We start from the raw sequence: 27372 nt of genomic DNA on the forward strand, positions 1-27372 counted from the left end.
AAGCACCAATGACGTGCATTTTTATCGAATAGTAACCCGTCCCGGCACGCGGAGTATGGTGCCAAACATCATGATCGTTGTTGTGTGCCCCATTGCCGAAAACATATACAATTACTTATGTTATTAAGCAAACTAATCGTCGTTGTTCGTTTGCTTTAGCTCCTCGTCTGCGATGATTCGATCAAGCGCTATCTCGATTTGCTGCGTCGTGTGAGCCAGCTCAACATTGTCGCTGTACAGGTCGTCAATAATTTCGCGCACATTCTGTAGCAAATCCCGAAAGTTCACCAGATCCGTATCAATTTTCTGCCGTTCGGTGCTCCGTGGAAGTTCGTCAACGGGGCGATTTGTGACCACCATTTGGTTACCTTCAACTGTCGAAGTTTCGTTTGATGCTGCGGTACGAGGTGCTCTTTCCCTCTCATTGCCTGCCATGGGTTGATCGATGTGAAACCAGGTGCTGATATCGCGAATCGAAAATTCTGTCCTGTTAAGCTTTGTGTTGGCGCGTTTTGATTTGCGAGTATCCGTTTCAGTGGCTGAAAAGTGATAAGTGTTGACGCTGATGTTACACAGAACTAAGGATAACGCCAGACCAATGCTTACCGTTGCCCAGTTCACAAAGACGAACACCGGTACCATTGCCGCCACCGTGACGATAAGGCGTACTACAACTCGGCGGAGTTCTACCTTTCATTTGCGCATTGATCCGTTTTAACTGCACAAGATTGTCTGCAAGACTGCGAACATAATCATCGATGCAAGCGTAAATGCCAGCTGTCCGCTGCTGTTCGTCGACCGTCAACTCCTTTCTCAACTCTGTGATCACTTTTGTGTAATGTTCAGATTGTTCTTCCATCGCATTAGTCACGCTCATCAGTTTTGTGAGTAACTGTTTCTGCTTTACATTGCTGAAATCAGCACACTCGTCCGCGCTAAAGCCGCTCAGGTTGCGGGTCAACGTAGAGCTAACAACACGGGATACGGAACTGCCTGGCAGCATCGTTTCTGTTGCACCAGCTTTGTCCTCTGTCGGATCCGGCGACTCTATCAACTCCACAGACTTAGTGTCAATCAGCTTCGCACCGATTGTGTCGAACGTCGATGGATTCGGTTCGCGTAGGACCTTCTCCTTGCTTGCCAGCCAGTGCCCTATCAACGAAAACCAGCCACCACATCGCGAGCGCTCGTTTCCTTCGGTGCTGTTGATCTCGAATATTTTATGTGTCAAAACGTGTCGCTTATTAGTGTAGCCAGCGCTAAAACACTCGATGCACAATGATACCCCGAGACATCGCTGGCACTGGAAGCGGAGTCCCCGAATTGGAAAGCGGCAAGCGGTGCATTGTATACCATGAAGTACGTTCTCCGAATCCCGCAGCCGTCTGCCCAGCGAAACTACGTTGGCGTAGTAGGAGAAAAGCGACGATAGCTTCCACAAACACGAAAACTGATACTCGGTCAGCCCGATAGTTCCGGGATAGTTGGCGAAACATTCGTTAGTAATTTGCTGTACCATCGCCGGGCGAAGGTGATCCGGTTCGCCAATGAAGGCCAGAATTTTCGACAACACTCCGAGCATGATTTCAAAACGATGTCGCGACACACATAAATTGTGATCGCTCGTCAAACGAAAGTGCTCCCATATCAGCTCCTGGACAGCCGCATGATCGCACAGCAGCAAAAACGTTTGGCGCAGCTCGAGGACAGAGATCGGTGTCGTTCGGCGAGGATCAAAGACGGCCCAGAAGAAGCTTGCCAATAGTGCGATGGCTGTTTCTGTGTTCAGGACCGATGACAACTCTCTGAAGCACCCTACTAGGTTTGCAGCGTAAAAAATGTCGTGAATGGCAGCCGTAAGTTGAGCTGGTTTCACCGATGGTGCACTGTCGATAAGGTTTAACTGGTGTTGTTTCAAAATCGAGCACACTAAATCAAATGGAATTGTCGAAGCTGCCGAAGGAATATGTACAGAAAATAGAGGCGATAACTGCTAGGAGTGGCTAGCTTTTCTATTTGAGAAATACGATCGGTACTTACTGTTGAGAGCTTTCTGTAACTCATACAACTTGCTGGCGCAACGATAGGTGCTGTACCGTGAAGCAGCGTGCTTCTCGTTGATCGTTAGAAGAATTAGTAGAAGGTTCGGATTGTCGTGCTCCTGCTTCCCGTTGTACCGGTTTTTGTACACAAAATAGCCCCGTTCATCCGTTTCTTGGTCGTACATCATCACTATCGGTTTCGGGGTGTATCGGCACAGTGATTTTTTTTACTTTTCCGCTCTTCTCAACTTAATCGCTACTTGTCCGTTGTAAAATGAATCGCTGCTTGTGACGCTGGCGTTGGTTTACAAAACGCTGGGAAACAACCTGCAACTGACAAGTGGCGTCAAAATAAAATCTTTTCAGTTGGCAAAGGTTCATTTGAATCGAAGACTAACAACCATCCCGGACTTGTTTTTCGAATACAGTAAAGTCTCTCAATAGTAGACCATAGAAATTTAATGCCAGATGTGGTGTGATATGTATATCATATTTAACAACCGTACGATCATTATATAATTTCTAATTAAATGTTCAATTTTCGCGAGTTGTAAGTCTCAAAATCTGCAACTATTGCACCTTTCGCTGGGCTCATGTATAGAAATCAAAGCCGTATTCAAATTTTATGCCTGAGTCCTGAGATAAGTAAGATAAGTTAATAAATGTTAAAGATTTTTTTTGTCAAATACCAAACTCATTGGTAGAATTTTACATAGAGTCTTAAACTGGTATCTATAAACTGGTGGCTGTCAAATTTAGGCATGTAAAAAGACACGTTTTTATCATCATCATCCGTTGTTTATTTGGGTTAGTGAAGGCCTTGGTAAGCGCATGAACACTCTCCGTACGAATCATTTTAGATTGGACCCTTGTTTTCTTCCGAGTGGTTTGCTTACACGGCACGAGTTTTTCTGCCAACCGGTTAGTATCTGTTGACCTCATCCAATTACGGCGAACTGTTAGCACAATCGTTCGATGGGTAAAATCGCGAGTAGATGTCAATCTTCGCCCTAATATTATAAAATATTCCGAGAAAGTTTTAGGGCTTCTAAACGGCCCCGTAATGCCTAGTGAGCAATTAGATGCTGAGCGCGTTAAGATGGAAATAGACAACCTGTTAATAAAAATACAAGAGGAGGAAGAGTTTAAACAATTTAAAGAAATATCTGAGATGATTAAAAAAGATTGAATCAGTAAAAATGTCAAATCGCTTATGCTTTGTGTGGAAGATTAAAATATAAAACCGAAAACTGTTTCACTCATAAAGGGCTTTGCGCCTGTGTTTCGGTGCCCGTTATTATACATTCAAGAACCAGGTTTCTTCGCCGCGGTAATGGAAAATCAATCGAACGATGGCTTCTGGCAGGAGTCGAGCGTTGCCCCACCAGGCTACGGTGGCTTTCCCGACAAAGCACAAGTTCTCGACTTTCAAACGTTTGACCAAAGCACGACCTTCTACACGCCCGGCCTGTACCAGCCTGGACAGTATATGCAACCGTACCCGCTACACACGATCAACAGTACGCTGCCGTACGATCAATCAGTACCGGGCCAGAGCGACAACATTGGTGAGTCCGAGTTCGACGAAGCGCCACTATTGGATGAGCTGGAAATCTACCCACAACGCATTCTCCAAAAATCACTCGCTGTGCTGAATCCTTTCCATGCACCGAGCTTCAAGGATACGACGGACTATTTGTTCAAGGAAAGTGATTTGGCCGGTCCAATTTTGCTCTTGCTTGTATTAGCCGCATGCCTGTCCATATCAAACAGCAAAGCTCAGTTCGGGTATATCTACGGTCTGTCGGCGATTTCGGTCGTGGTGATGTACTGTTTGATTTACTTAATGGGCCACTTGGTGGAATCGTTCGTCAGCATTTCCGGCATTGCCAGCGTGCTCGGCTACAGTATGCTGCCTATCGTTTGCCTGTCCATTGTGTCCGTTATGATTCCGTTGAACAATTTCTACGGTGTGGTGATTACCGGTGCCGCAATTGCTTTGGCGAGCATGAACTCTAGCAAAATGTTCTGCCTGATGACGGGCGATCCCCATCAGCGATACTTATTGGCGTATCCCTGCGCTCTGCTGTATGCCATTTTCTCCCTTTTAGTACTATTTTAAACCGCTTACTCCGTAGATACTCCCACAGACGAATAATCCTTTATCATGCTAGCGACGTGTTTTGTCAACCGATTGAAGAATGGTTTTAAAGTATAGTATGCAAAATTGTAAAGAATAAATAAAGAAATGTCATTAACTTAAACCAACCGTGCGGAAGTTTTGTTTTCACCGTTATCAATTGTTTGCGCACATATGTTTTGTTCGGGTGCCTGTGTAGGGCCCAAGCCCAAGAAAATCACGCCAACTTAGCTCAGAACCATCTAGCTGTACATATTAGTTTTATTTCGTTATTACATATAAGTATAAGTTTCATTTCATTACTTGATAGTTCATTTGGCTTGGTTTTTTTTCGGAAAAGAAGTTTCTTAACACAAGCACTTGTCCGATTGCTATCAACAGAATCGCAGCCGTTTCCGTGAGAGACCACCACAAAACACGTTCGTTCAAATCTTCGGCTCTTTTCCGACCTGCAATGCCAAAAGAATATGCAGAGGTCAATAGCGGCACCGGTTATCGGTATCGGTGAAGCTGCTAGTGCGGTCAACAGCTGCAAAGATATCGGGAGCTACTGTTCTTACCCTGAGCTTCGCGAAGCCGATGATGTGTTTGGTAATCGAGAATGGCGTTCAATGCTTTGTGTATTTCCTGTGCAGATGTTTCCAATTGCGTCAGAACCGTGGAGTGCTCTTCGATGCCCGGCAGCGGCTGTTCTTCTCCAACTTGGAAATCCATGTACACAATTTTGTGTGAAAAGGTTGAAAATTCATTACTGAAGCACGCAGTGTAGATGCCGGTAGCCTGTGGTGGAGATAATGAAAGGGAAGCTCCGTGATGTTTCAGGCTCAACAAGCCGCTGCACTGTCGGGTACTCACCGTGGCAACGAATTGATTGTTATCGAATTGTGTCTTTATTTGACGATAGATTACTTCGCCAGTAGGGCTTTCCAGAGTCACATCCACATCATAGCTTCCACCGCTTACCACCTGCCACGAGCATAAATAGGAAATCATCAGGACACGTAACAACTTACGAATCGAGCACAAATATTCACCTGAAACTCTAGTGTTGCAGTCTGGTCCTTCCGTATTTCCTCGTGAAAACATTCGCGGGAATTATCCGGAAGCTCGAAAGTCAGCTCGACGCTATCCACTATATTCACGCTAAGTATCGCGAATAAAACTACACCCAAGCGTAAGCCATCATGGCGACAAGGCTTATTTTTTTGCATTTTGGGACGAAGATTCGATCACACTAGCCCGCTGACCAACGGCAAGGTGGAAAACTTAACTTATGGCAAAATATATCTGATAAAAGGAAACACCCCTTTTGAAACTGAACTGTAAATTTTCTCCTCAGTACACGGCATTAGTTTTTTTTTCATAGGTCAGACTACTCTTGTATAAAGTTCGTTGCTCACCATCACTGCCGACCTTGCCTACATAAAGTCCGGGCGATACTTAATCGGAGCTGCTCTATTCGTGGAAACACATAAAAAAGGGTAACTATGCAACTTCAACCACCCTCAATGTGTTGTAAATACGCTTTCATTTTGCCGAACTCCATATTTTCGATATAGAGTTGGTGCGTTGATGCGATCCGTTTGCGTCGTTAATTTAGTTTTTCAACGAACTGAGCATACCCACTGGATATCGCTCAGGCTTTATGCAAGCAAGATATGGCGGTGCCGGTTGATAACTCACCTTACTGATGTTTGCTTGCTGCTCAAATGCCAACGCGGTTGACGTTTTCACACATGACGTGTGTAGTAGTAAAAGTTTGTGTAGAGTTTTTATTGTGTCCGCTTGTTGCAGATTTTGACTGTACTCTGAGCAGATGAGATAAGAAATCGGTTAATATTTTCAAAAGATTTCAACGCACCAATCGTATTTTATAATATTTAAATATATGTTTAGTAGAAAGTATGTATAATAAATGTTACTCTATTTTATGCAAAGTAGTGTCGATCGAGTTAACGTTTGCTGCCATCCTTTTTCCCTTTTTAATTGTGATTCAAAACAGCCCTACTTTCAGTTCATTTAAATTGTTTCCAATCTCCACTCTTTAGTAGTGCCGCTTTGCTGCTTAAAATAAAATAAAGAAAAGTCAGATAGCAATGTTACTCTTTCACGGTCATACATCAATAATAAGTGCACTTAACTGCACATTTGAGAATGATGCTGTGTTTATTTTACAGTTCCGTGGAATGCGACTTTATAATGTTCGGTTGATTCGATTGAAAAGATAGCATAATGTTGATACGCAGTTTTAGTTCAGCTCGTTTAGTATCACTCAGTTTACCTTGCAATATTTTCTTAATACGTTTCATTTCCTCTTGAACGACATCCGCTGGCAGCTTGTCGGAATTGTTAATTTTACGCATTAATGCGGCATACATCATGTATGATTTTTTCAATGGATCAGCTTCATCAAGGCTTTTTTCTATAGCTTCAACCTGATCAATTATCGAACTTCTCGCCGTGCTGGGTACGGACATTAGAAAGCTGTTTGCAAAACTGTCCAACTCTTGAGTGCATCCTGGAAGTCCGATGTATAAATCTGTATTACGTTTAAGAAAAATGCGTAAATTTTCAACAGTTACACTTTGATCGGCAGGGAAATCGATCGGTTCGACTGCATTCCGTGCGAAAAGTTTTATAACCGGATACTCCTTCGTAATGCTGAACCGTTTTCCCAGGTCAGTGTTATCTTTTTCGCCGTAATCCTTGATTCCCACCAAAGCAAACAACAGATCGTTACTAGCTGCGACTTCTTCAGCTAGCATCGTGAAGGCTTCATGCTTGTCACCGTAAGGGAAGGCCGTATCGAATTTCACCAGCGCATAATCAAACTTTCCCACCACCTTATCGAAGGTGGAAGAGTCTAAATCGACACACCCTCGGGCAGTCCAGGCCCTGCTTTGTTCAACCAATGCGATAATCAGTGTTAGGATGGAACATCGTAGCCATACATGAAACATATCTGGAAGAAAACAATGAGACGATATAGAGCACATGTATTAGTAATTACTTAACCTATTACTTGAGTAATCATTGCACTACTAAACAAGGTACCTGGCAGCTACTTAGTTGGTTATTTGCTGCTTGTGTGTGCTGATTGTTTGCTGCCTGTACGGGTGTATTGCGTTTCATGTGAGTATCTAGCAACAATTAGTCATTTACCTGTTTCTTTGAACCTAGTAAGCCGAATCTGTGCCTGGAACCGGCTTGTTTATGTGTACGCAAGAGTCTGGTGATCAACAACTTTACGGAAAGACAAAAGTCAGCACCAGGCTAAAGTAGAAAATAATAAAAATAAGACCAGACAACTCACCATGTGTCAAGAGGATCGGTTCACACATCTCTCGGTTCAGGATCTCTAGCTGTGATTGGTTGGAAATGACATTTTGCTGTTGTTGGCACTTCCCTCTCCGTCTCTCCTGGGTATCTTGTGTCGTGTAAATTTCTCTCAGATACGGGTACTTGTTTTTTGCTAAACAAAGCGGAATGAAGACTTCCGAGGGAGTTTGTGTTGATTTCCGTAAAATCGTGATTTACGAAGATTTTCTACACTAAGCGAAGGCCTTACAGTTTTTTTGTATTTCGTTGAGTCGGTCGTTAATGTTGGTTTCCAAGAAAGGTTGGACATTGTGTTACAAAGGACATTGTGTTATCACGACAGGTAAAAGCCATCATTTCGGATGAATAAGAAGTTCGTAGTAACCCGATCCATTAGAAACCTGTCTGCAGATCGTTTTAACTGCTGAAAATAATTCATAAGTGCTGCGACAATCAGCCAATCATTTATTATTTTTAATCTCCGTCCGAATACAACGCTACGAAAAGGTACGTTGCCTTCTTGTTACTGACCCTGACTTAAGTAAACTGAACCAAGGTGGGAAGCTCTGCCCGCGTTTCCATGCCGGATTGGGTTGTCGAGCGGGAAAAAAATGCCAGCCCATTATTGATGTATATTGTAGCAATTGTTTACTTTGCAAGTTCTCCTTTTCTGCACCTGTTTCTATATTCTGCACCTGTTTCTATATTGTGGGAGGGGGGGGGGGGGGAAGAACAGCCTTGATTAATTTCGGTTTTCTTGTTTTTTAGAACAGCCGATCTTAATGATTTTTTGGACGAGTTCTGGTCCTCTACAGCAAGTGCCAAAGCAGTTAAGCACAGTGCCGATCTCGGCAGCAGCAGTATATGATGCCCTGCCCTGGGTTAAAAGTCTCACACGTAGTGTTTGTGATTGTAATTTTAATAACGATTGTCTTCTATTCATCGCTAAATGGACGGCACTTCATCCTGGAGCCGAAACGATACTCAAACCACCGAAAAAACGATCCGAACCTCATGAATCGCACAGTTCCCCGATCGTCCGAAAATGCATTGCTGATAGAACCGGTCTACGAAAAACAAAAGTGCAACGTATTTCAGATAGTTGTACAGGGCTGTGGGCTCAATATATTGAGCAAAACACTGGAACGCGTGCCCCCCTACAGAAACAGGACACAACTTCTTGCCCAGCAGCAGTTATTAACGGAACAAGATACGGCAGCCGAAAACACCGATAACAACATACAGCGAATTCCAAACCCGTCGGTGGTTAAGTCGTCCCAAGGGTCGTCTGTGTCGTCATCATCTTCATCATCATCACCGCCTGCATCTCGACCGGCCGCCGCCGCCGCCGCCGTCGCTGTTGCCGTCGATACTGATGGCGATATGGTCATCAAAACTCGAGATATGTACCGCTCCGGACACCTACCGGATGTCGCTTGCGTACGAAATCTGTGTCCAAACAATGGTACCGATGTGTCGTTACTAATTCTTGTTACGTCCGCACCGACCCACCGCGATCAGCGACTTGCCATACGGCAGTCCTGGGGTCACTATGGTAGCCGCCGTGATATCTCGATCGGGTTTATCGTCGGCCAAACAGACGATTCGCGAATGGAGGATCAGCTAGCGGCCGAGAGCTATATGTATAGTGATCTGATTCGCGGCAACTTCATCGACAGCTATAAGAATCTCACGTTAAAAACCATTTCGCTTCTTGAGTGGACAAAGCTTCACTGCTCTAACGCATCATTCCTACTTAAAACGGACGATGACATGTTCATTAACGTACCGAAGCTACTACAATTCATGGAAGTGCACAACAATCAACGGCGAACAATTTTCGGACGGTTGGCAAAAAAATGGAAACCGATCCGAAACAAAAAGTCAAAATATTATGTCAGCCCGGAACAATACTATCCACCGGTGTTTCCACCTTTTACAACAGGTATGTGCGGTAATGCTTTGAGAGAATTTTGTATTGTCTATTGTAAAGATGCACCAAAAATACAGAGCGTGGCGGGTTGTGGCAATGTATTTTGCGCTAGTAAACTATAGTAATTTATAAATCTAACGTTCGCTTATTTTATAGGACCCGCTTATTTACTCACTGCCGACATAATCGGTGAGGTGTTCGAGAAATCGCTAAGCCAAACATATTTGAAGCTAGAGGACGTCTACACGACAGGCATCGTGGCACAATTGTTAAATATACATCGGACCAACGTGAAGGAATTCCTCAATCGGCGGATAGCATTTAATCAGTGCAACATCAAAAAAGCTATCAGCATTCACATGGTGAAAAACAGTGAACAGATAGATCTGTGGAAGAAACTTATCGACGTCAGCGTTGCGTGCTCATAGCCGGTTTAACTGATAATAAATTTGCTTTCGTTACTTTTCGTCTATTATTTGTCGTTTAGAAACAGATTGATTTTCCAAACACACAGAAAATAAAGCATGCCTTTTAAATGAGAATTGAGCATTCCACGGCTTAATGTGATGCAATATGCAAGCATATTACAAATTGTAAAACTGTATAGAATCTATCTTACGAATCAATCATAATGTTAGGAGTTTGCGTTAGACGGTTTATGGTGGTCCTAGGTACGCCTAGATTTTAAATTAACGAAAACAATATCTATACATATAGGTCTATAAATATATATATATATGTATATATATAAACATAAATATATATACATATATTTATAAACATATATTGTAGCAAACCATTATTGAACAAGAAACTTTGATCTGCAACGGATGTGCGAAAGACGAAAGCAAACTCCACGACTTTTCAGAATATGTTGCATTGTATGGAAACTTCGTCGACTAAATTCGCCTAGACGGTAGCAAATTAGTTACCTTTCTTTATCACATTTGAAATATACTTTGCTTCACCACTACAAACTTCGAGAAAAGACAAACGTTTTGTTTTTTTAGTAATATCAGCATTAATCTTTTTTCTTCTGTTATATTCCTGGCAGGCCCAGATTGCTCGATGGTTGTAGTGGCCGGATAAGTAAGTTATATTTATTTATAAGTTATATTTTTCATTTATTTTGCTTTATATTTGGGTAAAAAACTAAAAGAAAAATGTTTGATTGAAGGTACAATCCTGGTACTTGTACAGGTGCAAGGTTGATTTGTGATTTCGTTGCAAAGCACAGTATTGCCTGGCCCACTACTAGATGACGAGTTGTATAAAGCATCCTTCGACGAACCGACCAGGCCTAGTGGGTCGTCACTGACATGCATGAATTATTAGCTCAGTTAAAAATATATTGACTGCCACAGACACCTCGAGCTGCCGTTGAACCGAAACGAAAATTGATTCTCAATTATGGATGTACTGTTGCTCCTGAATCCTACCGCCCAGGTGCAGCTGACCTTTTGGCGTTCTGATTAGGAACCCTTTCGACGGCCGTGTAGGAAATTACTCATGGACTATAAACAAAAACCGTTGTAACTACATATTTAGCTTGCAGTTGCGGATTGTGTACGGTAACAGTCGAAGCTACTTCAGTGCACCAGGAAACGACTCGATGGCAGTATGGCGGCAGAAACGTACAGCCAACAAAATCTTAGCGGTATCAGTCATGTTAATACTAGTTGTTTCTCTATTCGATTTGGTTTCTTGTGACGATTTTCCTTCGTTGCTTTCGACGAACGCATCGATTGGTAAGTAAACGCTTTCATACCACCGTTCCCGTACGATTTGGGTGCTCTTTACTCTGCAATTCCCTCGAACACTACACGGTTAAACGGATTGGGACCAATCCTGTGAACGACGGAACGAAAAAGGAATGTGATGTAACTTTACCCACCCCATAATCCACCATTTTCATCCGGTTGCCTTGCCAGGAAGCCAATGCAGTCCCTACAGATCCGATCATGATCATTTGCGTTTCGATTGAAAGCGATAAGGCCTCAAAGAAGGGCCGGTGAGTAAAACGAGTTCAGCGTGAGTCACTGTCGGTTTGAATATTTCTTTTCGGAACTGCGCACATTGGTGCAATAATGATGCACAATGATGCAACAATATCCACTGTGGACCGTTTTAGCCCAAGCCCAAGAATAGGCTTCTACCAAACCATTTAGTAATCCCCAACCCAACACACTCAACATCCGTTTTAAATTACGGTCAAACTTTCCTGAGACATGTTAACATAATGTTGTGTTTCTCTTTGCGGTTTATTTCGCCATGCCTGTTGCATCTCGTTGAATCAGCTATCATTCTTGATAGAGAGTATCTAGGTGACATATACGAGCAAATGCTAGAACAAACAAAGGAGATTGTCGAAAAGATGATTCGAGAAAACTTGAAAAACGGTGGGCTGGTTGTGAAGTACTATTCATGGACAAGCATTAACCTCAAGAGAGGTAAGGTAATCGAATCAAAAGCAAGTCTAGGAATGCTTCGTCCGAAAAGATAACGAAAATCGTGTTTTCCCATCTCCACCTATGGCGTAGACTTCTCAGCAGTGATTTCGGTATCAAATTGCGACAACACGTGGGCCATATACCAAGAAGCATCCAGAGAACGGTTGGTGATGCTAAGCATTACGGACCCAGACTGTCCGAGACTGCCGTCCAGCACCGCAATAATGGTACGTACTACGTCGACGGTACCGAATCGGGACGGTACCAACATCTTTGAATGAAAATGGCGAAAACTATGACGTTGGTTACAGATTCCGCGAACTGATGGCTTGGGCAGCATTTTCGAGGAGGTTTCGCAAATCATACTGGACATGAAGAGCTCCCGGGCGATCGACTGGCGCACGGTTACGCTGCTGTATGACGAAAGCTTCGGTATGTGAAACCGTGCCAGGACAACATAGGTACTGTATTTTTGTTTCGGTCATCTCTATCTCGACTTCCTTACATTTGCAGATTCCCAGATAAGCCGTTGTATTCTGTCGTTGCTGGAAGACCGCGAGGGCATGCGCGGATTGTCGTTAACGGAGTTCAAGATCCATACGCCGATGCATAGCTGGGAAAAACGAAAGGAAATTCGTCGAATGCTTCTGAACATACCAACAGCATATACCGGTAAAATCCATCACCGGCTTGAGCCCTCTCTGTTCCACCAACAGCCATCCTCTTTGTTTCGTGTAACAATTTCAGGGAAGAACTTCATATCGATTGTGAATTCGGCTACATTGGCTTTATTGATGGAAATTGCGAAGGTTTGTCTAGGTTTAGCTTAAGTCGGCACACGCTGTCCAGCAACTTCCAATTGGCCCCATTTTCCTCTGAATTCAATGTTTTTCGTTTCGCACTCTCGATTGTTACGGCAGGATTTGAAGCTGGTAAATCCTTCATCCCAGTGGCTATACTTTTTGCCTATATCGAGCAGCGAAAACTTCACCTCAACCACCACTATAATCAATGAGGGTGACAATGTGGCCTTCATTTACAATTCCCAGAGCAAAAGTCAGAACTGTACCGTAAGCAGACTTGCAGTGTAAAAATTGGTCGCCATCGGGAACCACACTAAAGCGCCAGTTCGTACTCTTTCTCAGGTGAACATTTTGTGCTACATGGAAAAGTTTTTATTGCACTTCGTCCAAAGTTTGTCGAAGCTGATCCGTGACGAGCAGGTGGTTTTTGGGCAGATATCCGACGAAGAGTGGGAAATAATTCGCCCAAGCAAAGCGGAGCGGAAAAGCAAGTTTCTCCAGCTGATCAGAGTAGGTTCGGATGATGCTACTGCATACTACTTTACTCCTGTACTCCTCCTTCACTTCTTCTACTACTTTGAGTCAGACGGCGATAGCTGGAAAGGACGACTGCAACCGATGCTCGAAGTGGAAAGTTCAAACGGCGGAAACTTGGGGTTATGTCTACAGAACAGACTATGCCATGGGTAATACGTAACATTTTATGCAGTAGTACCGACGTATCGTTTGTAATACATTGCCCGCACATTACAGAGAGCGTTGATTCGAAGGAGCGCAAAAAGTTTTCTCTACTAGACATTGGCTATTGGTCGCCGCAGGATGGGTTTATGCTGTCAGACGCACTGTTTCCCCACGTTCGCTACGGGTTCCGTGGCAGCCAGCTGGTGTTTTACAGCTATCACGTACGTTTTGCGGCCAGCTTTTCAAGTCGGTTTCGGGAGCCACATTACACATGTTTATTTTACACGCTCCGCACGTTCCGGATGCCCACAGAATCCACCCTGGCAGTTCGTCTCCTACAACGAGTCCGGATACGCAACAGTAACCAGCGGTGTGATTTACGATGTACTCACAGAGCTTTCCCGTAAGCTGAACTTTACCTACACGCTCATCATCACGCAAGGAGTGATCGATCAAAACGCAACTCTCCTGGACGCTAACACGACGGTAAATGCAATCGTTCTAGCCGCCGGTAGCCGGTAGCCGGTAAACGAATATTATCGTTGCAATGAAAACTACTATTAATTGCAGCAGTACGAAACCAAAGGCCTAACATCGGACATACCGCAAGACATTTTCAACACACTGGTCGCTAATAAGGTGGAATGGATGACAATGGAGCCAGTGCAGCAACTACTGAACTGGTGGATGTATCGTTTTATTTCAGATCCTGCTGGCGGCCATCGGAACAACGGTTAACGAGCGACAGAAGAAACTGGTTGGCTTTACAGATCCCGTCAGCATCCAAACGTACAGCTTCGTCATTTCTAGACCACGGTAAGCTGGCAACACGTTCTACGATCCGTGTTAGAACCAATAGAGTTGGAGGAAGGCGACTAATTGTACCTATCGGTATAATCTTTCAACCCCACAAGCGAGCTGAGCCGAGTGCTGCTGTTTTTGTCTCCTTTCGGTTCTGACGTAAGTGTTGACTGGAGATCAAGACTGGGGGCTCTCGCAGGCACTTTCAGCTTTTTTGCATGTTTTTTTTGTCCGGTTGTCGCTTCTAGACATGGATGTGCCTCGCTACAGCAGTACTGCTGATGGGTCCGGTGTTGTGCCTCATCAATAACTTAAGCCCCTACTATGAAATCCACCACAAACCATCCAACACCGGGTTGGGCAAAGTGAACAATTGCTTCTGGTACATATACGGAGCACTGCTGCAGCAAGGTAACAGTGTGATGGCGGAATGAAGTTCTCCCAAAAAGTCAGTCAAAATGCCCGTTATGTTGCAGGTGGACTGTACCTTCCGTACGCTGACAGTGGACGCATCATTATTGGAACCTGGTGGCTTGGTAGGTACACAACTGAAACCTGAGTTCATCCTCAAAGTAGGATACATAATTAATGAAGGCACATTTAATTCTCCCCCCGCCCTCCCGCAACCCACCCCTCCTGAACCGACCCGTCGATTCCCTGCGAATACGTAGTGGTGTTGGTGATCGTCACCACCTACTGTGGCAATCTGGTGGCGTTCTTAACGTTTCCGAAGATAGACATCCCCGTGAATAGGGTGATGCAGCTGCTACGAAACGATCGCGGTATGACCTGGAGCATCCGCAAAGGCACATTTCTGGAGGAGATTCTAGTTGTGAGTGCCGGATGTGAACCTGTCGTTGCATGTAATGCCTCGCTTAACGCCTCGGTGTCCGGTGGATTTGCAGGAATCGAACGACCCGAAGTACATGGAGCTGTACCGCGGTGCCCAGATGATCACGGAGGTGACGGACGAGCTGGTGGACCGCATCGAGGGCGGCCGACACGTCCACATCGATTGGCGCAACAATCTCAAGTACCTGATGAAGAACCAGTTTCTGGAAACGGGTCGGTGTGACTTTGCGCTCAGCACCGATGAGTTTCTGGACGAACAGATTGCGCTGGTCATGCCGCGGGACAGCCCGTACCTGGAGCTGGTGAACAACGAGATCCGGCGGATGCACCAGTTCGGTTTCATACAGCGCTGGATCTCCCAGTACTTACCGTCGAAGGACAAGTGTAGCGGCACGAGCAAAACGATGGATGTGCAGAACCACACCGTCAACAGTTCGGATATGGCCGGATCCTACTGGATCCTGTTGCTCGGCTTCTCGGCCGGGCTGCTCATCTTCGTCGGCGAGTTCATCATCAGCCGGTACCTCAAGTACCGGCAGTCCAAGGCAGCGCCTCCCACGACGTACAGCGAATGAGTTGGCCCGACGTTGTCTGTTGTGTAGCAATGCAATTTTTTTTTCTTTGTTTTTTCATCGGATGCGTAGTTTTGTATTCATCAAGCAATAAAGCGGAAGTACAGAGTAGTACATACATAATTGTGGTTTTGTGGTCTTTTACATAACGTCCCCAACGATCGCAGCAGACCGAGCAGCAACACTCCTAGCATCTTTGCGGCATCCCGTTTGACCCTGTGACTACGCTGCTCGTCCCTGCCGGTGGTGGTGAACAGTGTAGGCAGTGGCCCTCAGCCCTCCCCAGTGCCATTGTACAGTATTGCATTAATATATGACGATAACCCAAACGTGGCTTCAACAATTCCTAGCTAGATCACCCCACCGTTCCCACAGCTCGCCTCACGTAACCGCCAAAGTGTTTTACCTATTTACAACTAGTCGATCGATCCGTCTCGAACTGCCTCCGTGCACTGCCCAGTCGCTCCCATGCCAAACTACTACTACTACTGCTACTGCTACTGCCTAATAGTGCCAGCCCTATCGGTGCGAATACAGCGGCTGACCGGTGGAAGGGTACGCTTTCGGCTCACTCACCATCTGGCGGTGGTTCTGGCGTTTGCGAACCTTCAGTCGGTGGTGGTACGGCAAGTACTCGCTGTCCGGGTTTAGCGCCGGCAGCGGGTGCTTGTAGTTGACCAGGATGTCGCCCTCCAGGTACCGGTCTCGTGCCGGCAGCCCCTGCTCGCCCTCGTAGAGGCCACCGTTGGTCGCCGTGTTGGTGCGATACCCCGACAGGTACCCGACAGGTGGTGGTGCAACCAATGAGGGCCGTGGCTGGCGCTCACGCAAACGGCCCGCGGTCCGGTGGTCCAGGATGAGGTAGGATTTGGTCGTCGTACCGTCCACCTCGGTCGGCTGCCGATTGTATCCGCTGGCCCCGTTGTTTAGGATGACCGGTGCGATGTAGGACAGGTCCGTCTGCGACGGGTACTTCGGCTCGGCGGGCAGCTGCTGCTGCTGTTGCTGCTGCTGGTAGTAGTGCTGTGGCCCAGGACCCAGGTGTGAGCCGCTCTGGTCGGGTGATACGTACGAAGGATAGATACGCCCGAACGTCCCGAACGGGGCGCCGTCACCGGTGGTCGTGGTGACGTAGTAGCTCGGTGGAAGCTCCTGGTGGACGGGGCTCGGTCGGAAGGTGTGATGATACGACGCTGGTGGCGGCGGTGGTGGCGACGCCGGTGCCTGTGGTTCATAGTTGGCGTACGCGGTTCCGCTGCCGGTCGACGCGTACTTGTGCGGCCCAACTACCGGCGACTGTGGGGCGACGTCCGAGAACACGCTGTGGTACAGGGTGCTGCCGGGAGCCGCTGGCTCGGGCCTTGCGTAGTGGTGGTGGACCGGGTGAACCTTTGACGTCCGCGAGGCCTTCGACAGCTTGTTGGCCTTCTCGTAGATTTGCAGCGTCTGGCGGATCGTGTGCACCTCCCGGTGGAACTGCTCGATCGGGCTGTAGCCGTAAGTGGAGATGAACTCGTTGCTCTGGTGTCCGGCCGGGTTCCGTACCTTGGCCGGCAGGTACGTACGTGGCGGGTGCGGCGTCGGTGACACCACGTCACCCCAGAACGAGGGCGCGGACGTCGACTTGATGTTGAAGTACTCGGCATAGATCGGGTGAGCTGGTGCCTTGACGGGCGGCGGGCCACTGCCGCCGGGCTGACGGTGCGCCTCGTGCGGAATCTTGTGCAGCTTCGTCGAGGGCGTCAACAGTGACGTCGTCGGAGTGGCCGCCGTCGGAGTGGTGGTGGTCGTGGTGGTGCTCAAGATGTCCGGCACGGTCGTCGGCTTCACTCGCGGCCGCTTGCTGCCGGCAGCGGTCGGTTTTGGCAGCGGTGCGGCCTCGTACACCTCAATCACCGGCACGAACGACTTCAGTACGGCCTTCTGTATCTCGACACGGGCCGGCGGTCTCGTCGGCATCTGGGTCTGCATTGGGACCGCCATCAGCAGGCTAGTCGGGCGTCCTGGGCTGGGTCGGTGCATCGGCTTCGCAGCCGACGACGATCCGCCCGCGGCTTCGCTGGTGCCCGTCCCGTTGGTCCCGCTGGGGGTCGGCTTCAGAATGAAGAAGTTTGGCGGTGGCGGCAAGATAATGCCGGGCACTAGTGGCCCCGGTGGGACCGGGTTCGTGTAGTTCGCACGGTACTCGAACGTGTACGGCGGCGGATAGTATAGGGACGGGTCGTCTTCGTCGCGCACCCCGGTGCGATTCTGCGCGTCGTCCAGCGAACCGAGCGGTGGTGGTCCCAGGGGCGGCTCCAGCGGGGGCAGCTTTAGGAACGGGTTCGAGTACGTCCGATTGTCGCTGACCGGGGGCGGGTGGACGGGGGCCGGATACTGGACCCCGTGGTGCTGGCCAGTACCATTGTGCGCCGCTGGCCCGGCAAGTATATTTTGCCCGCCGAAATCTTCCGGTCGTATGACCGGGAACGCTTTGTTGGTGAATAGGAACGCCGATTCATTAGTAAATGGATTAAATGCCGCTGTCTGATGACCTCGGATAAACTCAATCGGTCCGTTCTCGCGGAGCTGAACAGGAAAGGGAGGCGGCACCGACGGGTTGGCCGGGATCTGAACCTGCCGGTCCGGCGCCCGGTAGTCGTCGATCGGTTTCCACACCACGGACGCGGACGGGGACACCGAGCGGTTCGGCTGCTGCTGGTTGTTGAAGCTGATCGAGCCCCCCTTCAGCACCAGCAGGTGGTCCTCGGCCAGCCAGATCTCGTCCGGGCTCAGGCCACCGTAGTTACGCTCGTCGTCTAGCGGGACTTCCTCGTTGCGCTGGTAGCTCAGCACCCCGACGCGGTGCGGTCGACGCTGGAACAGCTCCCGGTGGATCAGCCCGTACTTGCCCTCGGCGACCTGGTCCGCCAGCGTCTTCACCGGAGCCGGGCTGTCCGGCTTGGCTTGCTTAGGGGCCGCCGCCGCCGCCGCCGGGTCGAGCTTCTTGAGGCCCTCGCCAGCACTGGCCGTCACTAGCGGTGTGCCAGCGCTCGACTCGCTCGGCATGCGCACCAGGTCCACCTGCACCAGGTTGTAGTACTTCAGGTGTAGCTGGTCCAGCGGCGTGTCGATCCCGTTCGCGCGATCCTCGACTCCACCATGTGTTTTCCGCACGGTGCGTGCTCGGATGTCACTGCAAGACGTAGTAGCACGTGAATAACGCGCAACACGTGAGCCCAGAGCCCCTCAAACTTACCGTCCAGTTCCGTCGCTAGCTGACCCCAACGTGTCGGCACTGCCACGGTGCAAGCAGAACAGCAAGTGCAGGAGGTACAGCACCGGCGCCAACCGGATCCGATTCATCTGCGGGAAGGAAGGAAGATCAATCCAACTAACATCGAAATTAAGTCTACAGAGTTGCTGCCAGAGAGAGTTTCTCTTCTCTGCCCGTCCATCCGAAACATATTCAACATCAACAGTTCATTCCGCGACAATAACGACGAACACGGCACAGGCCGGCTGTGATAGGCTAACGGACTTCCCCCCCCGCAAATACCTTCGTGTGTCCCGCGAGCACGGTTTGATTGATGAGTTTTCAACTAAAATAGATATTTCTTTGTTTTCTTGCGGCTGACCGCCGTGCCAAACTGGTTTACGGAGTAGCCTGGGCGACAGGCAGGCGCTTCCGTGCTTCGGCCCGCATCGCAATTGGCTGTATGTCCACATCTCGGCTGGTTCGGCAAACTAATCACAAATATTTGCTCGTCGCTCGTTGTCGTCATCGATATTCATTCATTCGCGGGCTTGCGTTACGCGTTACACAACCCACTCGTGCAACGGCTCAAGGTTGCGCGCCGCGTACCTCTACTTCCTGCCGTGTGAAGGTTACGGTGTCAGTCGTAGGTAAAAAAAAACGTGATATCCGCTCCTAACCTGGAGCCCTGATCTGACGAGCTCCGGTTCGGCTTGGCTCGGCTGGAAGAGAACACCTGAATCGATCAAAACGCAGTCGTAATAGTCATCAGAATATATAGAGCTACGGGGGGTGCAGCAGTAATCTGCCAGCGCAATCTGCATTCACCGTGTACCTGCCTCTCGTTCGTAGTGTGTTCCGCCGCCGCATTGTTTGCGGGATGTGCTTTGGATTTCAAACTCTACTCCGAGTGCCGCCGCACTGTCATGGCGTTGTTTTGTAAACAGTATTGGCCGGATGACAGAGTGTGCCATGGGCCACCAAAATTTGTAATTGTAATTGCTTATTTCAAACTTGACGAGCCTAGGAGCTTAATCAAGCACGGTTTCTTAAGATCTACTAGCAAACGTTTTCCTTAAATTATAACCCTGAACGTGGGCATGGTCAAACATAAATTAAGCCTTACAAACATCGATTACTGACATGCGGAGACGTTGCCCGTCAACTGGATATAGAATTATTATAATCAAAATATTTATAATTGGCGTTAAACTGTCTGATGGCGAAATTCAACGGTTCAAACATTCCCGAATGAGTTTCCCGAAACGCGACTTCCAGACTCGGAGTAGAGCGCAGCAAGCGAGCCGGGACTGACAGGTGTAGTTGGTGTAAAAGCGATGGGGAATCGATCGTATTATTCACCAGTCCAGCAACGAAACAGCACTGTGCAGTGGCCCGCCTGGAGCATAGTGGTTCAAGGCCCAACAGCAGTCAGCGCGTGTTGTAGTTTGGGATAGAGTCTCTAGTATACCAGGGTAAGCGGAGAATAGCGTAGCGGGTGAAGCTGCGCTGTATACGTTCCAGACGGGACATGTATATATCGACATAAGGACTCCAAACAACACAGGCATACTCAAGGACCGAACGGACAATACCGCAGTACACAGATTTGAGACAAACCGGATCATGGAAATCGCGGGTCATACGGACTACCAGACCTAATAATCGGTTTGTTCTAGCAATGAGGGAATCTAAGTGGTCGTTAAATGTAAGTTTATCGTCAAGAATAATACCGAGATCCCCAACTTGATTCAACCTCGCTATAGCATTATCACCTAGCGTATATGTTCGTGGAACGGGGGTCCGCGATCAACAAAATTGATAATTGTTTGGCATTTCGGTATGCAGAGCCAGAGTTCATTTCGACAACACTATGCCCACACATTGTTAAGTTCCGTTTGTAATTTGTCATAGTCATTTGTTTGCCTAATACTACTGTATAACCTAACATCGTCAGCATAGCATAAACGAGGACACCACTGACATCAAGTTATCTATATATATAAAAGAGTACCGCGTTATTGGCTGTTTACTTATAACTCAAGAACGGCTGAACCGATTTGGCTGAAAATTGGTGTGGAGGTAGCTTAGATCCAAGGGCCCCAGATAGGATACTTTTTATAATCCGATCGCGTCACAATGAAGCCACAATACGCACAATGTATTTTTTTTCATATACTGCAACGAGACAGACAGAGCGAGCAACAGAAAACAATTGTTGGCTTCTCTTTCTCACTAATGCAGCGTTCACTAGCTCACTAATGACGTATATAATCGAGATGTTTGGCGCATGTTGCGAGATGTTTTGGAGGGGCAATGATTTTACTGTCCTGAAATTTCCGCCAAACACTGCCAGTAATTCCAAGATCAGCTGACGAAATGAAGTGCTTCACTTCTTATTGGACAACGACCGCTGAACGGTTTTAGCCTGCACCAACCAGCGACAATGTTAATCTCTGATACTCTTTCTAAACGTTCGTTTTTACGGGCCGGGTTGTTAGTCCCGCGCCAACCCCCCTGGAACGCCGGAATCGGGAATCGAACGCATGGCCAGCTGCGATACAGGGACGAGCGTTACCGACTGCTCCTATCACCGGGGGCCCATTGCCTCTGGGGCGAAACAGAGTTCCCCGGCCTGCTAGTTAAGGTATAAGTTAAACAACAAAGGACCTAAGATGCTGCCCTGGCAGCCGTTGTCCAGATCACGTCGGATGTAGCTGCAGAACTCCATGAGAATCGTGGTGGTAGAGCGGCTTGGTACGAAACCATGTTGGAGCGGTGAGATGATCTGTTTAGTGCGCCGTAGTAATGCTTCATGAACGATTATCTCAAAGACTTTGGCGCATGCATCAATCGAAGAGATCCCGCGGTACAATTTGTCGCAGGATAGGGTGCCCAGCACTCGGGAAATACCACATCGGAGCACTATCATTTACGGCGGTCCGGGCACATCCGAAGGGCAGTTACGCAATCGGCGCCGGATCAGCATAAGTGGGCCACGGTTGCTGCAGCGTATCACCGTAATGTGAACGAACTAGGAGCCAGCAGAGTTCGGAGATGTGCCACGTACCAGCGAGGACGTGAGCCAGAACGGACAAATGGACTACTATGAGGGTTGAACCCCTTACGGGACGAAAACGGGGGGTCGATGTCCGCCACCGCATTGGGCTGCATTTTTCGTTAGCCACACTCAAAATGCGTTTCTTATGTGAGATGTTTGCTCGTGAGCTGCTTACGTCAACGGGCGCCATAACACGCGAGTTGGACCTCCTCCCCAAGCCCAACCGAAGGCGGTAAAAAATGGGCTGGGTAGGTGGGGCCCGCACCGAGGGGCGTTCCATCGACACGGCGGCCAAATGGTCACACAGCCAGCGCACTGCTGGCATGCTGGCGGTTTTCCACTTTCCACCCCGCACACTGGTTTCGCTTTTCGATCGAACGTGTGGAGAAATTGAGCGAAACACGGGTAAACGGGGCCGCTTATGTGGGTCGTTAAACCGAAAGTGGTTAGGCGAACCGAATTAATAGTAATTAATTAAAACATTCTCTCCCTCTCTTTCTCTCTCTCTCTCTCTTTGTAGATCGATGGCAGAAATTAAATTAAGGTTGTGTAGCTGCATCCTGCGCAACGATGCTGTGGGTTGCCTTCCGCCAGCTTCCGCTTTTTCGGAGCCCGGAGATCTGAACATCTGTCCCCCGTTGGAAACCTGGCCTGTGCAGCCTTAACCCCCGGCGTGAGACTCTACTCTAAGAGCAGGATAGGGATCTGCGGCACCAGAACGTTAGACGATCGAATCGATCGATGAAAAGGGGAACCTCTCGATGCTGCTTGGTACATGGTGCTTCGTACGTAATGTTACCGGGCGGCCGCTCTACTAATTGGACCGAACCTCGCCCAGGTCCCTCAGTCCCAGGGGGCCAGGGCGTAGAGTACAGCGCTGGCGAGTGGCGCGAATAAGTGAAAGAACGTTCGCGCGAACGATGTTAAAGGGTATTCGCTTCCACTCCCCGTCTCCTGCCGGTGGCCTCGGTAATTCCAAAAGCAATTTTCGAGAACCACTATCACCCCTTTGTTGGCATTTAAATGGTCTCGGCGGCGCGGTGGCGGCGGCTTTTGGTATCTGCGCGGACTGCCCTGCCCTGCCCTGCTGCGGTGAGCAGGCCGAGGTCGCGAGGAACGAGTGCCGCTAGAGAGAGAGCGGAGGTATGCCCGGGCCCCGGGGCAGTAAGCTTGTCCTTACTTTATTAAGAACCGAGAATTTGGTGCCGAGCGATTGGAACGTGAACGCGCGCGCGAGGCGCTGCGCTCCCACTGCTCTGCCACCCCAAAATGATTTCGTCCGGTGAAACCGTCGCCATCGATTGCGATGGGAAGGGTGCGGGGCGGGTGGGGAGGGGTCGACTCACCGCAACTGGTCCAACTAGTTCGAGGACGCGCGCGCGCGCCCGCACACACACACAGCACACGGCACACACAGCTCGCCTAGCGAGAGTCGAGAGCCGCACCCTGCCGCATGCGGTTAGCAAATGGTTCGGTAGGGCCCCGGGTCGCCCGTCAGGTCGCCAACGCCCGTCAAGGTGCGGGTCCGGCCAAACCGAGACCGGTCACGACTGGTGCGCGGTGCGCGGTGCGCGGTGCGCGGTGCTGCTGTACGCTGTGTGACGGGCGGGCGGGCGGGCACTTGCCGATGCCGATGCTGGGAATCTGGGGAGGTAACGCGACGAAGACGAAAAATGGAACACACCTAAAAGCCCAACGGCTTGCAAGCGTCGTAGCCTTGAGAGCGGCGGGCGCAGCAGTTGCTAAATGTAAATGCCAGCTGATAGATTTTTTGACGTGGCCCGGGCGCTGTATCGTAGGGCTGCTGCTGCTGCTGCTGCTACTGGACCGCTCCGCGTGAGTGGGATGCCTGGATGCCTGGGGTCTGGTCTGGGTGGTGCCACCACCATCGCCGTTGCCGCCACCGCCGTTCCGTCCCATCAAGTGCTGCACCAATTGGCAAACAAACAATACCGTTGCATGTTGCACCCGGTTACCCAGGTAGGGAGGTACCGTGGGGTCTCTGCCCGTCGACGCTATGCAATGGACGTGAAGGCGCCCCACGACGACGGCGGCGGCGGCGGGGTGGGAGCCTACTTTTTGCTGCTGTCTGGCCCCAAACGGAGCAGATAATTTAAAGTAAGAATTAGTCGTGGCCACCGTGTGGGAGAACGAGAGCAATAAGACCGGGCCCGGCTGGTCGGCAAATAATGGGGTTCCCGCCACCTTCTCACGGTGGTCCGAATGTGGTGCAGACCGTGGTGCGCCATTAGTGGCCATGGACGCACACACACACACACACACCGTACCGTCAGTACCCGCAGCTCCCGCAGATATTGCGAGGATTATCGCCTGAAGCCTGGGCCACTATGGGAATAATGCTTTAGCCTTTTCAGGTGGTGCCCACTTCTGGCAGGGACTGCCCTCTGCTGCGGTGGTCTCGTTCTGCGGTGAAAAGCCCCGTATTCTACCAGCCCCATGTTGGGACACCCTTGTGGCGCCAGCGATACGAACGAAGCAAAGAGAAAGTCAAAGTCAGAGCCGCAAGCTCCACTCCGCTCCACTCGACTAGAGCCGTTTGGTGGTCCCTCTTTTTTTCTGTTTTTTTTTTCGATGCAATCGCGGCATCCCCAGACCGACCCATGCACGATCCACACACAAGCACTCGCACCGGGCCCCCTGCCCCCCCCTCCCCCCCGATGATATAATGTCTCGTTTCGGCACGGCGAGATAGTGCGTGAACGAAAGTGAATCTACTAAGTGGTTAGTGGTTATGAGAGAGCGCTCTCGGCGCAGGTTCCTTCGCAAAAAGAAGCCGCCAGAAAACGACCGCGCGGGGGAACGACCAACACGCGAAACGAAATCAAAACCGGCCGCGGCCGCGGCGAAAAACCGGACCGTCCTGGGTCGGGGTCTGGGCCCACCCGGCCCCTGCACGATGGGAACCCGCGGGGGGACCGCTGGGGCCGATGATGATAGAAAGCAGCGCCGCCGAAAGCGCAGCGCGCGCGCGGGCGCATGCGAGCGAGCGTAACAGAAACCCGTCGGTTACGTAACGATACACTCCACACTCCGTCAGAGCCGGCGGCGGCCCGTGGATATGGGCCAACCAGCCAGCCAGCCAGCCAGCCACCGTTTACTGATCAGCGTGTTTCCTTTCGCATCATCCCCTTTCGATTTCATTTGTAGCGCGCGATGTCGTTGCCACCAATTTCGCTTTTCTTCTTTCTCGCGTGTGTGCGCGCTTCGCTTCATTTACATAATCGTCAACCCGGGCGGGGGGCTTGGTGTTGTTTTATTTAGGTGTTAGCCTGCTTCGATCACTCCGTCGGACACGGGGCCGATGTCCGATTTTCGGATGGCCGGCTGTTGGGCTTTTCGATTTCGAGTAGTGTTCGCACGTGTGCGACGTGTGACATAATAATGCGCAGCCAGTTGCCCCAGGAGGTTGCTAATATACTACTCGCACACTACTACTGGGCGCCATTTTACTAACCATTGTTGATCGTTGCTTTTAGCGTCGCGTTGATAGTAAATACGGCGGTGAAGCGGAAGATGTTGATGATGATGATGATGGTGATGGGGATTTGCCTGAAAGTCCCAGCCGAGATGAGTTGAAGTTACGCCGACAGTGCTCGGGTGGTGGTGGCGAGGGGTGCTCTGGACCGTGGACCGCGCACTGGCAGGCAGCAATGACATATGTAACACGCTCTGCGACACGCTCGTCGGGAAACAACCGGTGCCACTAGCGCCACTCGGTATCGGGGTGGCACACGGTACTACACACGCGAACCGGAACACGCGGGACCACACCACGACACGACGGGACGGCGGAAGGGCGGATATCATAAACGGCAGATCTCGCACGATCTACCAAACGCGGCAATGGCGACGCTCGCCGTCTCTCATGGCGGACTCAGCGATTCAGCGGTTTCTTTCGGGCGGCCAATCTAGCGATTGCGGTTGTCCAACGGGCTCTAGTAGTGTACTGTCGGTCGACTGCCGTTATTTTCATGTTTCTTGCCCCCACCCCCGCGATGGTCGATGTTCTAATTCGTCCGGTCACGCCCCGGCCGCAGGAATCAGCGCAGCGGCCTCCTACGCGGTGAGGTTGGTCATTTCTTGTGTGGCCGCACTCCTTTCACTTTTCCTACGTCCTATCGACCTGCTCGGGTGCTGCAAAAACACTGCCTTTCGCGGTAATTGGCACCGAACACCGGACTGCACACTCCGCCCTCCGGTACGCACCCTCTAATTGCTACTGCAGGCTGCAGATTCGCAGAACTCCGCACCTCACGGACACTTCGCTTCCACTTTCTCTCCGGGCTCCGGGGCAGGAGGTCCCACCGGTAAGGCGATCCTCTCGGATCCACACGGCTGGCACCCGGGTTCGGTGCGTCAGGATAGCGTCCCGCTAACAACACGCTACCCTTCGATTGTAATCCGCCAGATTACAAAGGGTTCCGTCCCGATATTCCCGCGGCCTTCCAACGCAAACGCAAACCTTTCCCTCCCCACACACACACACACATGCACACATGCACGCGATCGGATCCTGGATCCACAACACGGCTGCAGAAGTCAAGCGACGTGAGCGCGTGCGCGACCCTGTACGCAAAGGAGTTCTTTATCGCGGACCGAACTAGACTGCACTGAGCGCACGCAGCAGCGAAATTTCAAACACGCGAACCCCCCACCCCCACCGCACCGCGAGAGTGAACGCTCGTGGCGCTCGCAGATCAGCCCGGGACAGGGAGAGACCCCGACGGACGGGCTAAGAAAAGAGCAGGGTCGGGTCTTACATTTACATCGACAGGCAAGAAAACAAAACAACACGAAACCGACCACCGCCGATGAAACTAGTTCTCACACACATAGCACGGCACGGGGGGGTTCCAGCACCCGAGCCCCGAGCCGTGAGCCGTGTGCTGCTGTTGCTGCTGCTGCTGAGCCTATTCCCCTTCTCTATTGGCCCACCCTTGGCTACAGTTGCCCGAGCCCGAGCCGCCCGGTGTACTCAGACCTTCCTCTCTCTCGAGCAGCAGCAGCAGCACGTTGGGCGTGAAGCCTAATCCCGTTACACACACACACACACACACGCGGGCACGCGCGCACGCGAGTGTTCCGCCGCCACCCAGCCGAGGAGCGGTGTCCACCCTACAATTAGCCTAGAGAGCTAAGCTAAGTAACCAGCATAGAGAGGACCCGACAAGCTGTGGCCAGCATCGCTCAGCCCGCTGTGTGGACTGCTTGATACTAAAAGTCCCTGCGCGGGTGCGCGGGTGCGCGCGCGCGCGCGCGTTAAAGCCCCGCCTGGAACAAGTACAGCAACGTGACGCGGAAAGAGATCGGAAGGTCGATTGCTTGCAGGGTGGCGACGTACGCCGAGGGTCCGCGCAAGGCCCACGTATCACCGAGCGGTGTCTTGAAAGCGTGTCGAAAAATGGCTCGTGGGTCCAAGGCACGACTAAATTGATCATTAGGGGGTGAAAAAATATCATTAGC

General features: G+C 49.9%; 7 protein-coding genes across 13 annotated transcripts; 3 read left to right on the forward strand and 4 right to left on the reverse strand.

The window, feature by feature from the left end:
* Positions 1–64: 64 nt before the first annotated feature.
* Positions 65–2227, reverse strand: LOC128269222 (uncharacterized). The gene is made up of 3 exons (XM_053006627.1): positions 2041–2227; positions 622–1953; positions 65–539 (listed from the first exon to the last, which is right to left on the reverse strand). The coding sequence occupies exons 1-3, from the start codon at positions 2225–2227 to the stop codon at positions 133–135; spliced, it is 1926 nt and encodes a 641-aa protein (XP_052862587.1). The 3' UTR covers positions 65–132.
* Positions 2228–2852: 625 nt separating this feature from the next.
* On the forward strand, positions 2853–4287 carry LOC128268481 (protein YIPF5-like). Of its 2 annotated transcripts, none has more exons than XM_053005600.1 (2): positions 2853–2963; positions 3353–4287. In XM_053005600.1, the coding sequence occupies exon 2, from the start codon at positions 3376–3378 to the stop codon at positions 4162–4164; it is 789 nt and encodes a 262-aa protein (XP_052861560.1). In that variant the 5' UTR covers positions 2853–2963; positions 3353–3375; the 3' UTR covers positions 4165–4287. The 2 variants fall into 2 exon arrangements, with proteins under 2 accessions (XP_052861560.1, XP_052861567.1); XM_053005607.1 differs by having other exon boundaries at positions 2915–2963; positions 3359–4287.
* A 145-nt stretch (positions 4288–4432) lies between these two features.
* On the reverse strand, positions 4433–5548 carry LOC128268373 (transmembrane emp24 domain-containing protein 7). Its single transcript, XM_053005444.1, has 4 exons — positions 5217–5548; positions 5038–5148; positions 4743–4962; positions 4433–4631 (listed from the first exon to the last, which is right to left on the reverse strand). Exons 1-4 carry the CDS (start codon positions 5391–5393, stop codon positions 4474–4476), a joined length of 666 nt encoding a protein of 221 aa, XP_052861404.1. The 5' UTR covers positions 5394–5548; the 3' UTR covers positions 4433–4473.
* Positions 5549–6300: 752 nt separating this feature from the next.
* Positions 6301–7424, reverse strand: LOC128268792 (protein windbeutel). 3 transcript variants are annotated; one of them, XM_053006023.1, is made up of 2 exons: positions 7345–7424; positions 6301–7144 (listed from the first exon to the last, which is right to left on the reverse strand). In XM_053006023.1, the coding sequence occupies exon 2, from the start codon at positions 7140–7142 to the stop codon at positions 6354–6356; it is 789 nt and encodes a 262-aa protein (XP_052861983.1). In that variant the 5' UTR covers positions 7143–7144; positions 7345–7424; the 3' UTR covers positions 6301–6353. The 3 variants fall into 3 exon arrangements, with proteins under 3 accessions (XP_052861983.1, XP_052861975.1, XP_052861993.1); XM_053006015.1 differs by having other exon boundaries at positions 7237–7409; XM_053006033.1 differs by lacking the exon at positions 7345–7424 and adding an exon at positions 7205–7209.
* Positions 7425–7560: 136 nt separating this feature from the next.
* LOC128277763 (ionotropic receptor 93a) lies at positions 7561–15685 on the forward strand. Its single transcript, XM_053016284.1, is given in 19 exon segments — positions 7561–7640; positions 11135–11181; positions 11731–11883; positions 11974–12110; positions 12195–12315; positions 12397–12555; positions 12631–12692; positions 12804–12953; positions 13029–13196; positions 13273–13372; positions 13440–13588; positions 13680–13859; positions 13941–14006; positions 14074–14183; positions 14282–14327; positions 14417–14579; positions 14645–14704; positions 14840–15000; positions 15074–15685. Coding segments are annotated over 19 exon segments (2634 nt in total). The 3' UTR covers positions 15596–15685.
* Positions 7682–10148, forward strand: LOC128270147 (beta-1,3-galactosyltransferase 5-like). 3 transcript variants are annotated; one of them, XM_053007554.1, is made up of 3 exons: positions 7682–8007; positions 8269–9445; positions 9590–10148. In XM_053007554.1, exons 2-3 carry the CDS (start codon positions 8365–8367, stop codon positions 9859–9861), a joined length of 1353 nt encoding a protein of 450 aa, XP_052863514.1. In that variant the 5' UTR covers positions 7682–8007; positions 8269–8364; the 3' UTR covers positions 9862–10148. The 3 variants fall into 3 exon arrangements, with proteins under 3 accessions (XP_052863514.1, XP_052863522.1, XP_052863530.1); XM_053007562.1 differs by having other exon boundaries at positions 7682–7843; XM_053007570.1 differs by having other exon boundaries at positions 7682–7843; positions 8274–9445.
* Positions 15658–26097, reverse strand: LOC128270130 (uncharacterized). 2 transcript variants are annotated; one of them, XM_053007539.1, is made up of 3 exons: positions 25364–26097; positions 18831–18937; positions 15658–18767 (listed from the first exon to the last, which is right to left on the reverse strand). In XM_053007539.1, the coding sequence occupies exons 1-3, from the start codon at positions 25364–25366 to the stop codon at positions 16112–16114; spliced, it is 2766 nt and encodes a 921-aa protein (XP_052863499.1). In that variant the 5' UTR covers positions 25367–26097; the 3' UTR covers positions 15658–16111. The 2 variants fall into 2 exon arrangements, with proteins under 2 accessions (XP_052863499.1, XP_052863503.1); XM_053007543.1 differs by lacking the exon at positions 25364–26097 and adding an exon at positions 19131–19189.
* Positions 26098–27372: the final 1275 nt, after the last annotated feature.

Source organism: Anopheles cruzii, chromosome X, assembly GCF_943734635.1.
Source record: "Anopheles cruzii chromosome X, idAnoCruzAS_RS32_06, whole genome shotgun sequence".
Classification (NCBI taxonomy): domain Eukaryota; kingdom Metazoa; phylum Arthropoda; class Insecta; order Diptera; family Culicidae; genus Anopheles; species Anopheles cruzii.

Bases quoted from the DNA above. Each gene is read 5' to 3' on its own strand.
- LOC128269222 (XM_053006627.1), bottom strand. From the start codon at position 2,227: ATGTACGACCAAGAAACGGATGAACGGGGCTATTTTGTGTACAAAAAC. The intron at 1,954-2,040 runs GTAAGTACCGAT...TTCCTTCGGCAG, and splicing joins GTTACAGAAAGCTCTCAACA to CTTCGACAATTCCATTTGAT. The intron at 540-621 runs GTGAACTGGGCA...ATCACTTTTCAG, and splicing joins TGGTACCGGTGTTCGTCTTT to CCACTGAAACGGATACTCGC.
- LOC128268481 (XM_053005600.1), top strand. From the start codon at position 3,376: ATGGAAAATCAATCGAACGATGGCTTCTGGCAGGAGTCGAGCGTTGCC.
- LOC128268373 (XM_053005444.1), bottom strand. From the start codon at position 5,393: ATGCAAAAAAATAAGCCTTGTCGCCATGATGGCTTACGCTTGGGTGTA. The intron at 5,149-5,216 runs GTGAATATTTGT...TGCTCGTGGCAG, and splicing joins CTGCAACACTAGAGTTTCAG to GTGGTAAGCGGTGGAAGCTA. The intron at 4,632-4,742 runs GTAAGAACAGTA...TTGGCATTGCAG, and splicing joins TCGGCTTCGCGAAGCTCAGG to GTCGGAAAAGAGCCGAAGAT.
- LOC128268792 (XM_053006023.1), bottom strand. From the start codon at position 7,142: ATGTTTCATGTATGGCTACGATGTTCCATCCTAACACTGATTATCGCA.
- LOC128270147 (XM_053007554.1), top strand. From the start codon at position 8,365: ATGATGCCCTGCCCTGGGTTAAAAGTCTCACACGTAGTGTTTGTGATT. The intron at 9,446-9,589 runs GTATGTGCGGTA...CTTATTTTATAG, and splicing joins GTTTCCACCTTTTACAACAG to GACCCGCTTATTTACTCACT.
- LOC128270130 (XM_053007539.1), bottom strand. The intron at 18,768-18,830 runs GTAAGTTTGAGG...TACGTCTTGCAG, and splicing joins GCTAGCGACGGAACTGGACG to TGACATCCGAGCACGCACCG.